Here is a 15,922-nt window from a genome sequence, read left to right on the forward strand (position 1 = left end):
TTATTTTATTTTTTATTTTATTTTTATGTTGTGTGTAGTGTCTAAGGTGCATTAAAAGAAGGGGCACATTGTGCGAGTGTCTCAACTTAGGGCAGAGATGCTGTCCTAGAGAAACCATTTCCCGCCTGTCCTACCTGCCTTAGTGTTTATGAGGTTTTCCAATTTAAATATACATACAAACACACATTTCTCTTCTACATTGTGGTGCATTAAAAACACATGAAAAGATTAGGGGGAAAATTAGAAATAATCAATAGATTTTACTATAGTAGTAGTGGTGACAATGAAAACCAGGTTTGAAATTCCAAAACAGCAATAATAATAGTTGATGATGATGATGATGACGACAATGATGAAAGCAAAGACAACAATGGAAACAGCAACAATAATAAAAATAATAATAATAAATAATAGCAATCATAACAATAACAATAATGAAACAATGAAACAATATTGACAATAATTGGAATTATGCAGTAATGCCTGTGGATTGATTAAGAGATGGGAGGAGACGGAGTTACGGAGAGAGAGAGGATTCAGAGTTGTAAGAGGTCAGAAAGTGTTGGATGGCAGAGGTCGCTTTCAGATGAGGGATTATAGGGGAGAGATGTGTATTCCATTGTAATAAAGTCGGTGAGAAGATTTTTCCAGTGGTTAATGTGTATTTTGTTACGAGTTTTCCAGTTCATGAGGATAGTTTTCTTGGCAATTGTTAGGGCTATGAGGAGAGTTTTAAAGTTTATAGTTTTATCTGTAATTATTGTGAGGTCCCCAAGCAAGCAAAGAGAGGGCGATAGTGGGATGTGGCAGCCCACTATAGTGGATAGTGACTGTGTGACCTCTTCCCAGAAGTGTTTGATTGGAGTGCAGTGCCAGGTTGCATGGATGTATGTATCTGTAGATTTCTGACTGCAATGTGTGCAAATTTCTGATGTGAAACCCATTTTAGCTAATCTATTGGCCGTGTAGTGTGTTCTGTGAAGTGTTTTGTATTGTATCAATTGAAGATTAGCATTTTTGGACATGAAATAGATGTTTTTACAGATTTGGGTCCAGAAGTTGGCATCAGGAGCTATTGAGAGATCGTTTTCCCATTTTATTGTTGGTAAGTATATGGTCTGAAATTGATTTGAAATGATTTTGTATATTTTAGAGAGAAGTTTCTTTGGAGATGAAATGTTAACCAAGTCTGATATTGCTGGTGGAAGTTCTAAATTTGTGGCTCGGATGTTTATTTTTGCCAGAACAGAAGATTTGAGTTGCAGGTATTTTAAAAATTCATTGCTCCTGATGCCAAACTCCTGGGCCAAATGCGGAAATGTTGTTAATGTGTTGGATTTGAAAATATGGTTAATATGAGTGATACCCTTTTCAGCCCATGTGCGAAAGTTCACTTCATTTTTTTATTGCTAATGAAGTCACGGTTGTTCCACAATGGGGTGCGGATAGATGGAGCTAGTACAGAATTTGTGATTTGGTGAAATTTCCACCAGGCTGTCAGAGTGGAGGCTATAGTTACAGCCTTAAAACATGTGTGTTGTTTGATTGTTTTTGTGAGGAATGGTATGTCAGCTATATTTAATTCTTTGCAGAGTGATTGTTCTATATCTAGCCATATAATATCGGATTGGGTGGGGTGGGTCCATTTGTATATGTATTGCAGTTGGTTAGCTATCGAGTAATAATAAAAATTTGGTGCTTCTAGTCCTCCTTGAGCCTTGTTTTTTTGTAGTGTGGTGAGTTTTATCCTTGGCGTTTTATTTTTCCAGTAGAAGTGAGTGATAATGGAGTCTAATGATTTAAACCAGGTGAGTGTGGGGTGGCTTGGAATCATTGAGAATAGATAGTTGATTTTTGGTAAAATTGTCATCTTAATTGCTGCTATTCTGCCAATTATGGAGATTGGAAGGTTGAGCCATCGAAGCAAGTCATCTTCTATTTTTTTTAGTAGTGGTGTGAAGTTAAGTGTTACCAACTCTGACGGTCTGGAGGAAATCTTGATGCCTAAGTAAGTGATGTGATCATGACATATAGGTATGGGTGATTGGTGGGGTGCCACATCCCATTTGGTTTTATGTAAAGGGAGGATGGATGATTTGTTCCAATTTATTGCGTAATCTGAGATTTTTGAAAAAGACTGGATTGTTTTAATTATTTCTTGTGAAGACACTAGAGGTTCTTGTATAAATAGTAGAATATCATCTGCATAAAGTGAGATTTTATGTGTTTGTTGTGGTGTTTCAATGCCTTTGATTGATGGGTTTTGGCGGATGGCTGCTGCTAGAGGTTCAATAAAAATGGTGAATAGAGATGGAGAGAGTGGACATCCTTGCCTCGTTCCCCTGTGCAGTGCAAAGCTTTGTGATGTTAGTCCATTGGTTGTGACTGTGGCAGACGGTGATGTGTATAAAATCTTGATCCAGTTAATAAATGACTCTCCAAAGCCAAATTTTTGTAGTGTGGTGAATAAAAATTTCCAGTTGACCCTATCAAAAGCTTTTTCTGCATCTAAGGTGGCAATGAGAGTATCTTTCTGTTGTATTGATGAGTAATGCATTAAATTGTATAATCTGCGAGTATTGTTGGATGCGTGTCTACCCTTTATAAAGCCGGTCTGATCAGGATGGATGATATGTGGTATTATTTTTTCAATTCTATAGGATAATGCTTTGCTGATAATTTTTATGTCAACATTTATAAGTGATATAGGACGGTAGTTAGATGTGAGGGTGTGGTCTTTGTTAGGTTTAGGGATGAGTGATATAAGCGCTGTGTTCATGTGGGATGGGAATTTAGCATTTTGTTTTATTTCTGTTATTGTTCTACTGAATAGTGGGAATAAGGTTGACCAAAAATGAATGTAGAACTCAGCAGGGAAGCCATCCGGTCCTGGTGCTTTATTATTTTGCATGTGATTGAGCGCAGAGTGGAGTTCTTTTTCAGTGATTGGTAATTCGAGAGAGTTCATTTGTTCCGGGTTGAGTTTTGGTAGAAGGGTGTTATCAAGGAATTGGTTTATGTCTTCTTGGTTTGGGTCCAGATCCGATGAGTATAATTGTGTGTAGTATTCTTCAAATATTTTGTTTATCTCAACTGGTGAGTTGGTTAGCTTCCCTGCTGAGTTTCTAATAGAGGTTATAGCTGTTTTTTCTTTATTTCTTTTGATTTGACTGGCTAGATATTTACCGGATTTGTTGCCATGGTGAAAAGTCTCATGACGAAGTCTGTGAATAAGAAACTGGTTTCTTTTGTTTATTATTTCATTAAGCAAATATTTATTTTCTCTTAATTCTTTATGGATGGTTTCTGATGGGTTGTTTGCATGTAAAATTTCTAATTTTTTAATTTTTTCTTCTAGTTGGACTTCTTTTTCTTTTTCCTTCTTTTTTTTATGGACTGAATATGATATAATTTTCCCCCGTAATACTACTTTCCATGTTTCCCAGAGAAGTGATGCTGATGACTTTGGAGAGTCATTTATTTCAAGGAAGGATGTCCACTCTTTCTTGAAGTAGCTGTCAAATTTTGGATCTTTCAAGAGTGATGTATTAAAACGCCATCTGGTGGGGCGCTTCTGTATTGCAGGTGGGTTCCATGTGAGAGTTACCGGAGCATGGTCACTGATACTGATGGGATGAATTTTAGTTTCTACAATATTTGGTATGATTGAATTACTGATTAGAAATAGATCAATGCGGGAGTAAGTTTGGTGGACATTGGAATAAAAAGTATATTCTCTGGCGAGTGGGTGTTGTAGCCTCCAACCATCGCCAAGACCAAAATCACTCATGAACTGTTTTATTGTTTTGGAGGATTGCCAGATTTTCCTGTATGTTTTGACCTGTCCAATGGTGGATTGATTACAGTGTTATAGTCTCCCCCTATAATTATTGGGCAGTTGGAAAGGTTTGAAAGAGAGGAAAAGAAATTTGAAAAGAAGGAGGGGTCATCAGAATTTGGTCCATAAATGTTGCCAATTGTGATTGGATTATTGTCGATTGAAATGTTAATAATGATAAAACGGCCTTCAGGATCTGAAATGGTTGTATGGTGGTTAAATTGTATTTTTTTTTTTTTTTTGGAAAATTGGAATTCTGACGAGGCATGTTCAGTAAAAACTTTTGGATTTTAAATAAAAAATAATGAATAAATGCTGTTTGTGATATGCAACAGCGGATCAGTTGCGGACTGCAAACGCAGCATATGTGAAAGCAGGGTGTGGGGCTCCTGCAACGCACACGCACCGCACACGCACCGCACACGCACCGCACACGCACCGCACACGCTAATGTAAAGAGCTAATGTCTTATTCCTGTAACTACATAGAAGATGGGTAAAATCATACAACAACAAAAAATCATACTTTGTTAGTTTTAATAAAATAATAATAAAAAAGGTAATTTCTGCCAATTTTTTCTTTTTGCTGTATCTAAAACATACCGAACCGTACCGAACCGAACCGAACCGTGACACCAGTGTATCGTATCGAACTGAACCGTGAATTTTGTGAACCGTTACACCCCTAATATATATATATATATATATATATATATATATATATATATATATATATATATATATATATATATATATATATATATACAAATAAAACTGTGCAGTGTTATTTTACGATTTCATTTACTGAACTTTGTTCAGTTGTATTTATTTGTGCTATTGCTGATTACTGAATTGTATTACTGAATGTATACTCGAGTATTGTTTAATATTGATGTCAGTCTGGGTTATAAGTTAGATGTTCTTTAGGCTGCTAATGTTTATTTCTGGTATTCAGCTTCAACATTGTCTAACAAAAAGACAAAATAACTATGTTTGATATCTAAATGTTTAACTTCGGTATCGATAAGCAGAATCAGAATCACTTGCATTCAAACGATACCTAACCCTTGCCTGTGACAAAATCCTCATTATCCTCTTTTGTTCCCATAAACCATAGCCACATTCTGGATCAACCCTCAGTTCAAGGTGGCCTTAAAACATCCGGATACTCCCGGCCAATCAGATTGCAGCTTCCTAGTGGCGCTGATGCAGAAGGACCGCAGGAAGAAGCGAAGAGAGGGACAGGACATGGAGACCATCGGATTCGCCATTTACGAGGTCAGAAAGCAGATCGCTTTTGTTGAACTTGTGTGAAGTTCACATGTTTTTGGATCTCTGTTTGATTGCTCGTTTTTTCACCTTTACTTTTGCAGGTGCCAAATGAGGTACGATGACAGCCGCCCGTGGCCTTTTGAATGACTGTGAATTTTAGATTGTGAGATGATTCAGAGTTTTGAAGGTCTTAAAATACTGTAGAGCATGAAGAGATAAGTCATTTAGTCTATAAAGGTAAATTAAATCATCTTCAGGAGCTTGAGGACACTGGATCTGTTTCACTAATAATTGCGTGGATTATTCATATGCATATGCCTGATGTGAAGATGTTCTCAACATCATTGTAATGTTAATGAATTTGGAGAGCTCATGCCCAAGATTAGTCTTTTGCATAAGACACACACACGTCTCCATACAAGGGCTTTCCACCACTCTTTGTTTGTAAATGTAGAATAGATTTTATTAAAGGGTAAGTTCATCCAAAAATAAAAATTCTGTCATTAATTCCTCACCCTAATGTCGTTGGACACCCGTCAGACCTCCGTTCATCTTCACACACAGATGAAGATATTAGTGTTGAAATCCGATGGCTCAGAAAGGCCTTCATTGACACCAATGTCATTTCCTCTCTCAAGACCCATAAAGGCACTAAAGACGTCGTTACAAAGCCCATCTCACTACAGCGGCTCTACGATCATTTATGAAGAGACCAGAATAGTTTTTGTGCTCAAAAAATAAATAAATAACAACTTATATAGTAATGGGTCGACTTCTTTTTGGCCGAAAAACAACTAAATAACGGCTTTATGTAATGGGATATATGGCGATATAGTGATGGGCAGATTTCAAAACAGTTTCGAACCGTTATGAATCAGCGAATTGATTCATGATTCGGCTCACGTGTCAAACTGCTGAAATAACGTGACTTTGGCGATCCGAATCATGAATCGATTCACTGATTCATTGGTACATGATTCAACAGTTCGAAACTGTTTTGAAATCGGCCCATCACTATATAAGCCGTTATTTAGTTGTTTTTTACGCACAAATACTATTCTGGTCTCTTCATAAATGATCGTAGAGCCGCTGTAGTGAGATGGGCTTTGTAACGACGTCTTTAGTGCCTTTATGGGTCTTGAGAGAGGAAATGACATCGGTGTCAATGAAGGCCTTTCTGAGCCATCGGATTTCAACACTAATATCTTCATCTGTGTGTGAAGATGAACGGAGGTCTGACGGGCGTCCAACCACATTAGGGTGAGGAATTAATGACAGAATTTACATTTTTGGGTGAACTAACCCTTTAAGAAAGTTGTTGATGAATCATTATTTGTGAAAACGCTTGTATGCAGATTTCACACACATTCATTAGTGTATGAGACCCAATGTTTGTCCTCATCAGCTAAAGCAAAGCAACATCTAAAACCTGAAAACAGACACAACCCACAGTTGAGACTCTTTTGGCTGTTTCTCTCTCAGTACACGGGTAAGTCGGCGGTGCACCTGAAGCGGGATTTCTTCCTCAGTCACGCGTCCAGCGCTCGCTCGGAGCTCTTCATTAACCTGCGGGAGGTGAGCTCGCGCTTCCGTCTGCCGGCCGGAGAGTACATCATCGTACCCTCCACCTTCGAGCCCAACAAAGAGGGCGACTTCGTGCTCAGAGTTTTCTCAGAGAAACCAGCCAACTCAGAGTAAGTCCTGCGGAGACTAACAAGCCGTTTTACTGCAGAAAACTCCTGTTACAGCTGTCAGTTAAAAATAAGATTTGTTATTGTGGTCCAGAATTGACTTTTATGCTGCACATGCTAAGGATGAGGAAATCAAGAAAATTTAAAATAGGGATATTTTGAATATTTTATATTTCGATAAGTGAACGGTTTTCACTGTCCATGCACATCAATTTTGCATACTTTTCTTTAAAAAAGACATGCATTTGATCATAATGAAAATTGCATTATTTACTGTTTTAATTTCTGTTAATTACTGTTTCAGCAAATAGCAGCTCACGCTGTCACTCAATGCATCATATTTAAGCCATATTTTTGTTTTGGGACGTCTGCCTTTATATGCACATGACCATCCCATCTGTAGGGTTTAATATGGAGTCGGCCCCCTCTGCAGCTCTAACAGTTTCAGCTCTTCTGGGAAGGCTTTCCTCAAGGGTTAGGAGTGTGTTTATGGGGATTATTGACCATTCTTCTAGAAGCGCGTTTGTGAGGTCAGGCACTGATGTTGGACGAGAAGGCCTGGCTCTCAGTCTCCGCTCTAATTCATCCCAAAGCTGATCTATCGGGTTGAGCTCAGGACTCTGTGCAGGCCAGTCAAGTTCCTCCACACCAAACTCCCTCATCCATGTCTTTATGGACCGACACTTTGAGCACTGGAGTGCAGTCATGTTGGGACAGGAAGGGGCTGTCCCAAAAATGTTCCTACAAATTTGGGAGCATGAAATTGTCCAAAATGTCTTGGTATGGTGAAGCATTAGCAATTCCTTTCACTGGAACTAAGGGGCCATGCCCAACCCCTGAAAACAACCCCACACCATAACCCACCCCCCCTCCACCAAACTATACACTTGACACAATTTAGTCAGGCTAGAACTGTTTCTCTTCTGGCAACCACCAAACCCGGACTTGTCCATGGGATTGCCAGACAAAGAAGCGTGATTGGTCACTCAGGGAACACGTCTCACTGCTCTAGAGTCCAGGGGCGGCTGCTTTATTCTGCTTTGCATTGCTCTTGGTGATGTAAGGCTTGGATGAGCTGCTCGGCCATAGAAATCCATGAAGCTCTCTACACACGGATCTTGAGCTAATCTGAAGACCACATAAAGTTTGGAGGTCTGGAGCTACTGACTCTGCAGAAAGTTGGAAACTTCTGCGCACTGTGACCCTCAGCATGCGCTGACCCCGCTCTGTGATTTTACGTCGCCTACCACTTCGTGGCTAAGTTGCTGTTGTTCCCAATCGCTTTCACTTTGTTATAATCCCACTAACAGTTGACTGTGGAATATTTAGTAGTGAGGAAATTTCACGAATGGACTTATTGCACAGGTGTCAGCCTATCACGGCACCACGCTTGAGTTCACTGAGCTCCTGAGAGCGACCCATTCTTACACTAATGTGTGTAGAAGCGTCTGCAGGCCTAGTGCTTGATTTATACACCTGAGGCCATGAAGTGATTGAACACCTGAATGCAGTGATTTAGATGAGCATCCCAATACCTTTGGCAATAATGACAATAACTGAACTTTGATAACATGTTTAATCAAGTGAAGGAGAAAATTATTCACAAGCTGATGTTGTATATTGTCTTTGTATCCTTCAGAGAAATGGATGATAAAGTCACGGCTAATATTCCTGAGGAGGTGAGATGATACAATAATTTCTATATTTAATCTATCAGATAATTACGATTGCACTGCATTGTCAATAGTCTTGGCTAAATGCTGTAGTTAGGAACGAGATGCAGCTATATTCACAATATAGTTCAAGCTTCAGTATAGTTTTGCTGCTATAGAACATACAAAATCTTAAAAAAATTACTAGTATTTAATAGTTGGTGATGCCTTGATATGGTGGACAAGCTGTTATTTTATCATTCAGCCGTTACAGACCCAGTACTCTCTCTCTTTCTCTCTAGCAACGTCTGGATGAGAGTCAGATTGATGCCGGCTTTAAGAGTCTCTTCAGACAGCTGGCTGGAGCGGTGAGAGATCATCAACTGTTGTATGCAGACGTTAAATATTATAATGCATTGCAGATTCATTTGTGTGTGATTGTGTTTTCTAGGACATGGAAATCAGTGTGACGGAGCTGCAGACCATCCTGAACAGAATCATCGGCAAACGTGAGCTCTTCATAAGCACAGATGACACACTAGCTTTATTTGTCCTCGGATGCATGCCAACCTGTTGTAGGAGACTCCAAAACACAATTAGGAAGCTTTAAAATAGTATAACCGGAGGACTTAAAGTAATCAGACAGATGAGGAAAAGCACGTGATGAGTCCTGAGTTTGTGTGTCTGTTCACAGATAAAGATTTAAAGACAGACGGCTTCAGTAAGGAGTCCTGTCGGAGCATGATCAACCTCATGGACGTATCCTTGCAAAACGACTCGATCTGATCATGCAGACGCCACTTATTTTTATGAATAATAACTCGTCTGCAAATATGAGTGATCCTCTTTTGCTTTGTGTGTTGATGTCATGTCTTGTTCGCTCAGGCCTTTCTGTCTCTTCCAGTTCTTACTGTATTTCTGCTCGTCTTGCTCGTGTTGTCCTTGACTTGCTTCAGACGGACGGCAGCGGGAAGCTCGGACTCACTGAGTTCCACGTGTTGTGGGAAAAGATTAAACGCTACCTGGTGAGATGATTCATGTTTCTCAAAGATGGTCTTCAGTAAACGCTCTTATGATGAGTTAGTCAACACATCAACATATATTCAGAAGCTGGACCGGGACATTATTACTCGTGTCATATACCGGTCAGCCAGTCATAGCAGAGCTCATTTACATATGGGAGTGTTAAAGGTGCAGTTTAGTTCTCAGGGTCAGAGAAAAGGTGGAAAAAGATCGGCAGTATTTATATAGCACTACACTTAGGGATGTGATTATACATATTTCCGTATTTTCCAACCCGAAAAAGTATATCCCACATAAATAATGTGAATCAAACAAAAAAAGGGTTACTGTGTGATGATTGAAATTTTATTTAAACAATTACTAAATAAACTGCAAACATTTGGGGTTCAACGTGCCAAATGCGAGTAAAAAAACTACGTGAAAAAACTGAGTTACTTGTTAGTTGCCTGTTTTTTATTAGTTTTTATTAAAGGTGCACTATGCAGCTTTTGTCCACTGGAGGGCGCCTATGCAAAACAAATGCGTAGTTTGATGACGCAAAGTGTGAGCGCAGCATCTTGGGACATGTGGTCTTCACCTCACAGCCGGTGGAAAATAGGACTCGGGCAGAAATCACGTTCATGCATGCGGTTATTAACGTTACTGTAGTGAAGCAGAGCAGGACCGAGTGTTGAGGAGCTGAGCAAAGCTGCTGGAGCGATTGTTAAACAAATACCCGCCTTGCGAATACCAGGACTTTTATTATGACGGGACGGGACTCATTTGCCGGGCGCCTGCACTGATCCGCTCTTCCGGTTATGATTTTGAGGTAATGTAGCTCTGTTTATCATATTAGATACATTTAAGTGTGTTTAAAACGATGTTATTACGTTACTCCGTGCGTTCACTTGTTCACACTGCTAAGAGTAAAGCGCTCCTGCCAAATAAAAGCCGAAACCGAGGGTAACGCAGATATGACGCAATTGACAGGCGACTCTCTCAAATGCAATGCTGCAACGTCCCTGTCCTGAGTTAAAATAGCAATTTTCTCACAATTTACAAATAGTTGGAAACATCTGGGATACTGTAGGTACTCAACTGATCAAAATATATAACACCGGCCTAGTGGTTTTTGGATATTTTACTGCAAAAATACTACATAGTGCACCTTTAATTTTAAAAAAGCATGGTTGTGAGAATGTGATATGGCTTAGTATGATCATCAAATCTCAGTGATTTGGATGTAATTATATAAATATATATTCTGACGCGCTGCATGTTTCACAGTAAAGCACAGCACTGCGTTCGATTCACAGTAAATGTTACTCTGTACATGATGTGTGTTTGAGTCGTTTATAATGTGCGTTTAGGAACACAACATGCACCAACTATTGTCTATCTTCCCAAATTCACAATGCAAATCATTTATGAATCTGTCATTGCCAACAAAGAGTTAAGGGCTGTGTTTCCCGCCAAAATAAAAGCTCAAAGGTTAACATTCGAAAGCAAAGAAATTAACACAACAATAAATATTAGGATTGGAAGTTTACTGTTGTTCTGTTAAATAAAATCAAAGTTAAATAATGATTATGATAATAATTATTGTTGTTAATAATAATATTAATAATTTTATAAAATATTGCATTATATTGTAATATTATTATTATTTGTATTAAGTACTTGATTTATTAACTTGATTTAAGTGAACAGTACAATACTATATTGTTATTAATTTAATAAAAGAAAATGCAATAATTATAGTAATTGCTTAACAATTGCTTTTATGTCTTTAGCCAATCACATGCCTGTATACTAGACGGATTGTTTCAAAGGAGCTTCAAAATAATAAATAGGAAAATAACTGTTAATGTTGCAAAATTCATAAATCAAACCAACCAAACAAACTCATTTCAGCTGTGAAGCAGCTCTACAGGAGACAACAGTATCATAATTCAGCTCGAGTCCGCTCGTGTTGATTCAGTTCAATAACTGTCAGAGTGTCGGATGTTGTTCTCGTCTGATGGTATTGTGAACAACTAAATTACAGCTGTTTGGTGCGGGACACCATGATCTACACAAGTGAACGTTGGGGGACAATAAAGAACATGTTGAATATTAAAGGAATGGAGTGACGGAGGTTGCGACCCATTTTTGTTCTGTCTTGTGATGTATGTCAGCGTATCTCTAGTCATATCGCAGGAAGAGCAAGTCATGACATTTTGGTTGAAGTATCTAAAATGCTCAGATGATTCACTCACGTCTGGCACATAGTGATCGACAGTCCTGCTCAGTTTATGACGTCTTTATTTCTTCGAATGTGTTTTTCCAGCAAATCTTCCGAGACCATGACCTGGATAAATCCGGCACGATGAGCTCGTATGAGATGAGAAGAGCCCTGGATGCAGCAGGTGCTCTGAGGGACTCCACTGCTATCTCCTCTGGGCTCCGTCTACTGTCCACTCATCTGCTTCTCTCTTCCTCCAGGTTTTAATCTCAACAACCATTTATTCCAGCTGATCATCCTGCGGTACACGGAGGAGGACCTCTCTGTGGATTTCGACAACTTTGTCACCTGTTTAGTGCGGCTGGAGACCATGTTCAGTGAGTCTGTAGGATTATGGATTCGTTTGGATGACAATAATGAACTAAAAACGGAAACGTTTTCCCTTTGTGTCTTTCGCATACATACGGCAATGTCGTCAGAACGATCCCTGTCACACAGATCCGCGAAAATGATTTTAAATGCTGTAATCTTCAGCACGGCCAGTAGATGGCGATGCCACTTAGGAAAGAAACAAACGGACTGAACACGATACGCATGCGCATGACCTCCGCGTTTTCACAACCTTCACACACCTTTAAAACCCATTTTCAAAAGCTGTAGTCGTGTAAATAAACGCAAAACGCATTTTTAGTTTATAGTTGAACGTTCTGTTGTGTAAACGGCCCCTTAAATATTAAAATATTATTGTTTTTAAGTTCAACTTTATTGTCTGTTCAGTTTCCTGGACAGAAATTCATCTTTGCTGCTGACGATACTATACATCCACACTTCCTCTTCATCAAATTAAGTCACTATAAAAATAAAACAAGCAGATAAACAAAGTTAAAACCATACCATTACAACATATATATATATATACATATGTATATGAATGTAACATGCATTTAAGATAAATGATTGATCTATAAATGATAGTTAAAATCCTGCTATCGATGTTAAAAGTCCTTTGTTTCCTAAGTAGACCTAAACGCCGTCTTCCTTTTTTGTATATATGGTCCACATTTTACTGGATGGAAAGTTTTCATTAATAATGATACCTAAATATTAGTTATCAATAATGTGCAAGTGCAAAGATAATATATTTATATTTATATATTATATTTATATATTATATATTTATATATAATATATTATTTGTATATATATATATATATATATATATATATATATATATATATATATATATATATATATATATATATATATATATATATATATATATATTATATAACTGTTCAAAACTCTTTTTTTTAATTTCTAAGATATTTATAGTTTTATTCAGCAAGGATACATTAAATTGATCAAAAGTGACAGCAGATCAATTATAATTTTAGTTATAGTTTTATTAGTACTTTGAATTAGCTTGTATTTTCAGGTTTTTCTTAAATATTTTTGTCATTTTATAAAAAAAATTGTTATATAAATATTGCTATTTCAGTTTAATTTTCAGTTTGTATTAATTTATTTCCAGTTAATAATTTTAGTGCTTCATTGCCCAGGCAACATTTTGAATTTTCATTTACTTTAAGTTTTTCAACTAATATTTATATTGTATATTATTTAAGCTTTATATCAATTCACAGAAATGGTTTTTAATGGTTTTAGTTAACAATAATAGCCATGTTTTAAAAACATTCATCACGTTGCCAAAGATTCAATTTTAAAATAAACGCTGTTGTTTTGAAATTTCAATTCTGACAAAAAGAAATAATTCAACATTATTCACAAACTGTTTTCATCATTGATAATAATAATCATAAATGTTTCTTGAGCATCAACTCCTCATATTAGAGTGATTAGTGAAGGATCAGTGACTCTGAAGACTGGAGTAATGATGATCAACTCAGCTTTGATCACAGGAATAAATGACAGAAAATGTTTTTTACTATAAATAAAATACTGTTATTTTAAACAGTAATATTTCACATTACAGTGTTTGTGAGCAGAAGAGATTAGTATATAATCTACTAGTCTACTGTGTGTGTGTGTGTGTGTGTGTGTGTGTGTGTGTGTGTGTGTGTGTGTGTGTGTGTGTGTGTGTGTGTATATATATATATATATATATATATATATATATATATATATATATATATATATATATATATATAATCTTTGTCTAATAATACAGTAATTCTGCATGACATGATTCTGTGAGGACAATCTGACTCAGACGTCTGTGTTTTACAGAGACCTTCAAAACGATGGACACGGACTGCGATGGATACATGTCGCTCACCTTCTTTCAGGTTTCACTTTCACACACTTCTCACTCACTTCTCACACACTTCTTCTGCTTAACTACATCAGCGCACTGACCAAGAGGAACAACCAACACGATTAAATCTATTAGTCCCTAAATCATCACGTGTGAATAATGTCCTTTAATGATGACACTGCGTTCCTCTGTTTGCTCTAATACACACTCTCTCTCTCTCTCTCTCGCTCTCTCTCTCTCTCTCTCTCTCTCTCTCTCTCTCTCTCTCTCTCTCTCTCTCGCAGTGGATCTCTCTGACCATGTTTGCCTGAAACGGACACAGATTTGCACCCTTTGTCTGCACTGAGGACATCTACAGAGTGCCTTCTACACATCTTTAATGCGTTTCTAGTGGACAAACAGCCTTGGGGACGAAGCCCTGTTTACATAGTCTTAAACCAGAACATGTAAAATACTGTGCCAATCGGGAGTCTTTCTGAGGCCAAGAGAAAACTATCAGTACCCAGTGTGTGTTTAATCATATCTGCATCGAGCTGCATGCGTTTGCCTGATAAAACTAGTTTACACGTCATGTGCCAAATCAATCATTGCCAATTTCAATCATTCTCATCCGTTTTTAATCCATACTTTATGCTGGCGAGCTGTGTATTTGTCAGTGAATGTCATATCTGAATGTTGTGCACGTTAGAAACGCATGTGCTGACCTGTACTCGCAGAAAAAGTGTTAGTTTGGCCTGAATGTCATGCACACGTGCAGCTGTTTTACGGGACAAACCAAAGGATCTTTTATCGAGCTGAAAGGGAAATGCATTTTTATACTTTACTTAAGATCTGTTTATATGAGCGATTCAAAACCTCTATACAAGCAATATAAACCACAACAACAGAACTGAACCAAACCTTTCTTAACAAAGATTTATATGAAAAGGTGGCGGTGACTTCTTTCTTTTAATGTCAAGCAACAGGTTTTTCAGGATATTTTTGTCCTCTATTCATTCATTTTTGTGAGTTTTCAATAAACTTTCTTTTAAAATAAAATCTGTGCTCCATTATGGATTTAACAGTGCTTGTCTCTGATTCTCATTTCTTTTGTGTTTAGGTATTGTAGGGACATTTTTAGGGTTAGGTCAAAATATCAAATGTCATATATTGAGTCAAATATCTGTAATAATGTCTGTTGACATCATGCCACTGCATTGCCCCATACTACAAAATAATATAGCCATGTTTAAAGAAACACCTTACTATTGATATTTGTACCTTTAATATGCACACAACTTTATGAGCTCAGATTATATACAGAATATATATATATATATATATATACACACAATGTTGGGTGTTACTCTAAAAAGTAATTAATAAGTAGTTACTAATTACATCTTCAATAGTGTAATTAGATTACTGTACAAATTACTCTCTCCAAAAAGTATTTTAATTACTTTTTACTAATTACTTTTTAATTACTTTCTAAATCCTATATTAACCTCGAGTTAAGCAACTCAAGGTTAGGCATGAAACGGCTCTTTTAATTCATTCAAATAAATAATCTAAATCTACATAAATTACTCTTATTAACTGACCAAAGTATTACCAATGATAGAAGGATACATAAAAACATGCATTTTAAAGTTAGACTATAAATGTGGATGTTACAATTACATCAGAAGTAACTAATTAAATTACAGAAAAAATAAGAGTAATCCCTTACTTTTTCAAGTGAAAAGTAATTAAATTACAGTAACTAATTACTTAGTAACTAATTACACCTAACACTGTGTGTGTGTGTGTGTGTGTGTGTGTGTGTGTGTGTGTGTGTGTGTGTGTGTGTGTGTGTATATATATATATATATATATATATATATATATATATATATATATATAGTAACATGATTTTCCACTAGAGAAATTGTGGTAGCTTGTTATTTGATAGCTTGTTATTATATTGTTATATAATTATTATATTGTT

The 15,922-nt window shown here is 37.0% G+C and overlaps 1 protein-coding gene across 1 annotated transcript in view; it reads left to right on the plus strand.

Annotated features, from left to right (window-relative positions):
- Positions 1 to 15,014, plus strand: part of capn1 (calpain 1) — a 46,568-nt gene extending 31,554 nt beyond the window's left edge. Inside the window, exons 11-22 of the mRNA XM_067447385.1 lie at positions 4,955 to 5,115; positions 5,211 to 5,222; positions 6,592 to 6,803; positions 8,440 to 8,479; positions 8,755 to 8,820; positions 8,904 to 8,961; positions 9,147 to 9,211; positions 9,409 to 9,477; positions 11,784 to 11,862; positions 11,939 to 12,055; positions 13,926 to 13,984; positions 14,238 to 15,014. Of these exons, the coding sequence (XP_067303486.1) occupies positions 4,955 to 5,115; positions 5,211 to 5,222; positions 6,592 to 6,803; positions 8,440 to 8,479; positions 8,755 to 8,820; positions 8,904 to 8,961; positions 9,147 to 9,211; positions 9,409 to 9,477; positions 11,784 to 11,862; positions 11,939 to 12,055; positions 13,926 to 13,984; positions 14,238 to 14,264 (965 nt within the window). The 3' untranslated portion in view covers positions 14,265 to 15,014. The remainder of the gene's footprint in view (positions 1 to 4,954; positions 5,116 to 5,210; positions 5,223 to 6,591; positions 6,804 to 8,439; positions 8,480 to 8,754; positions 8,821 to 8,903; positions 8,962 to 9,146; positions 9,212 to 9,408; positions 9,478 to 11,783; positions 11,863 to 11,938; positions 12,056 to 13,925; positions 13,985 to 14,237) is intronic.
- The last annotated feature ends 908 nt before the right edge of the window (positions 15,015 to 15,922 follow it).

Source organism: Pseudorasbora parva, chromosome 1 (genome assembly GCF_024679245.1).
Source record: "Pseudorasbora parva isolate DD20220531a chromosome 1, ASM2467924v1, whole genome shotgun sequence".
Lineage (NCBI taxonomy): Eukaryota > Metazoa > Chordata > Actinopteri > Cypriniformes > Gobionidae > Pseudorasbora > Pseudorasbora parva.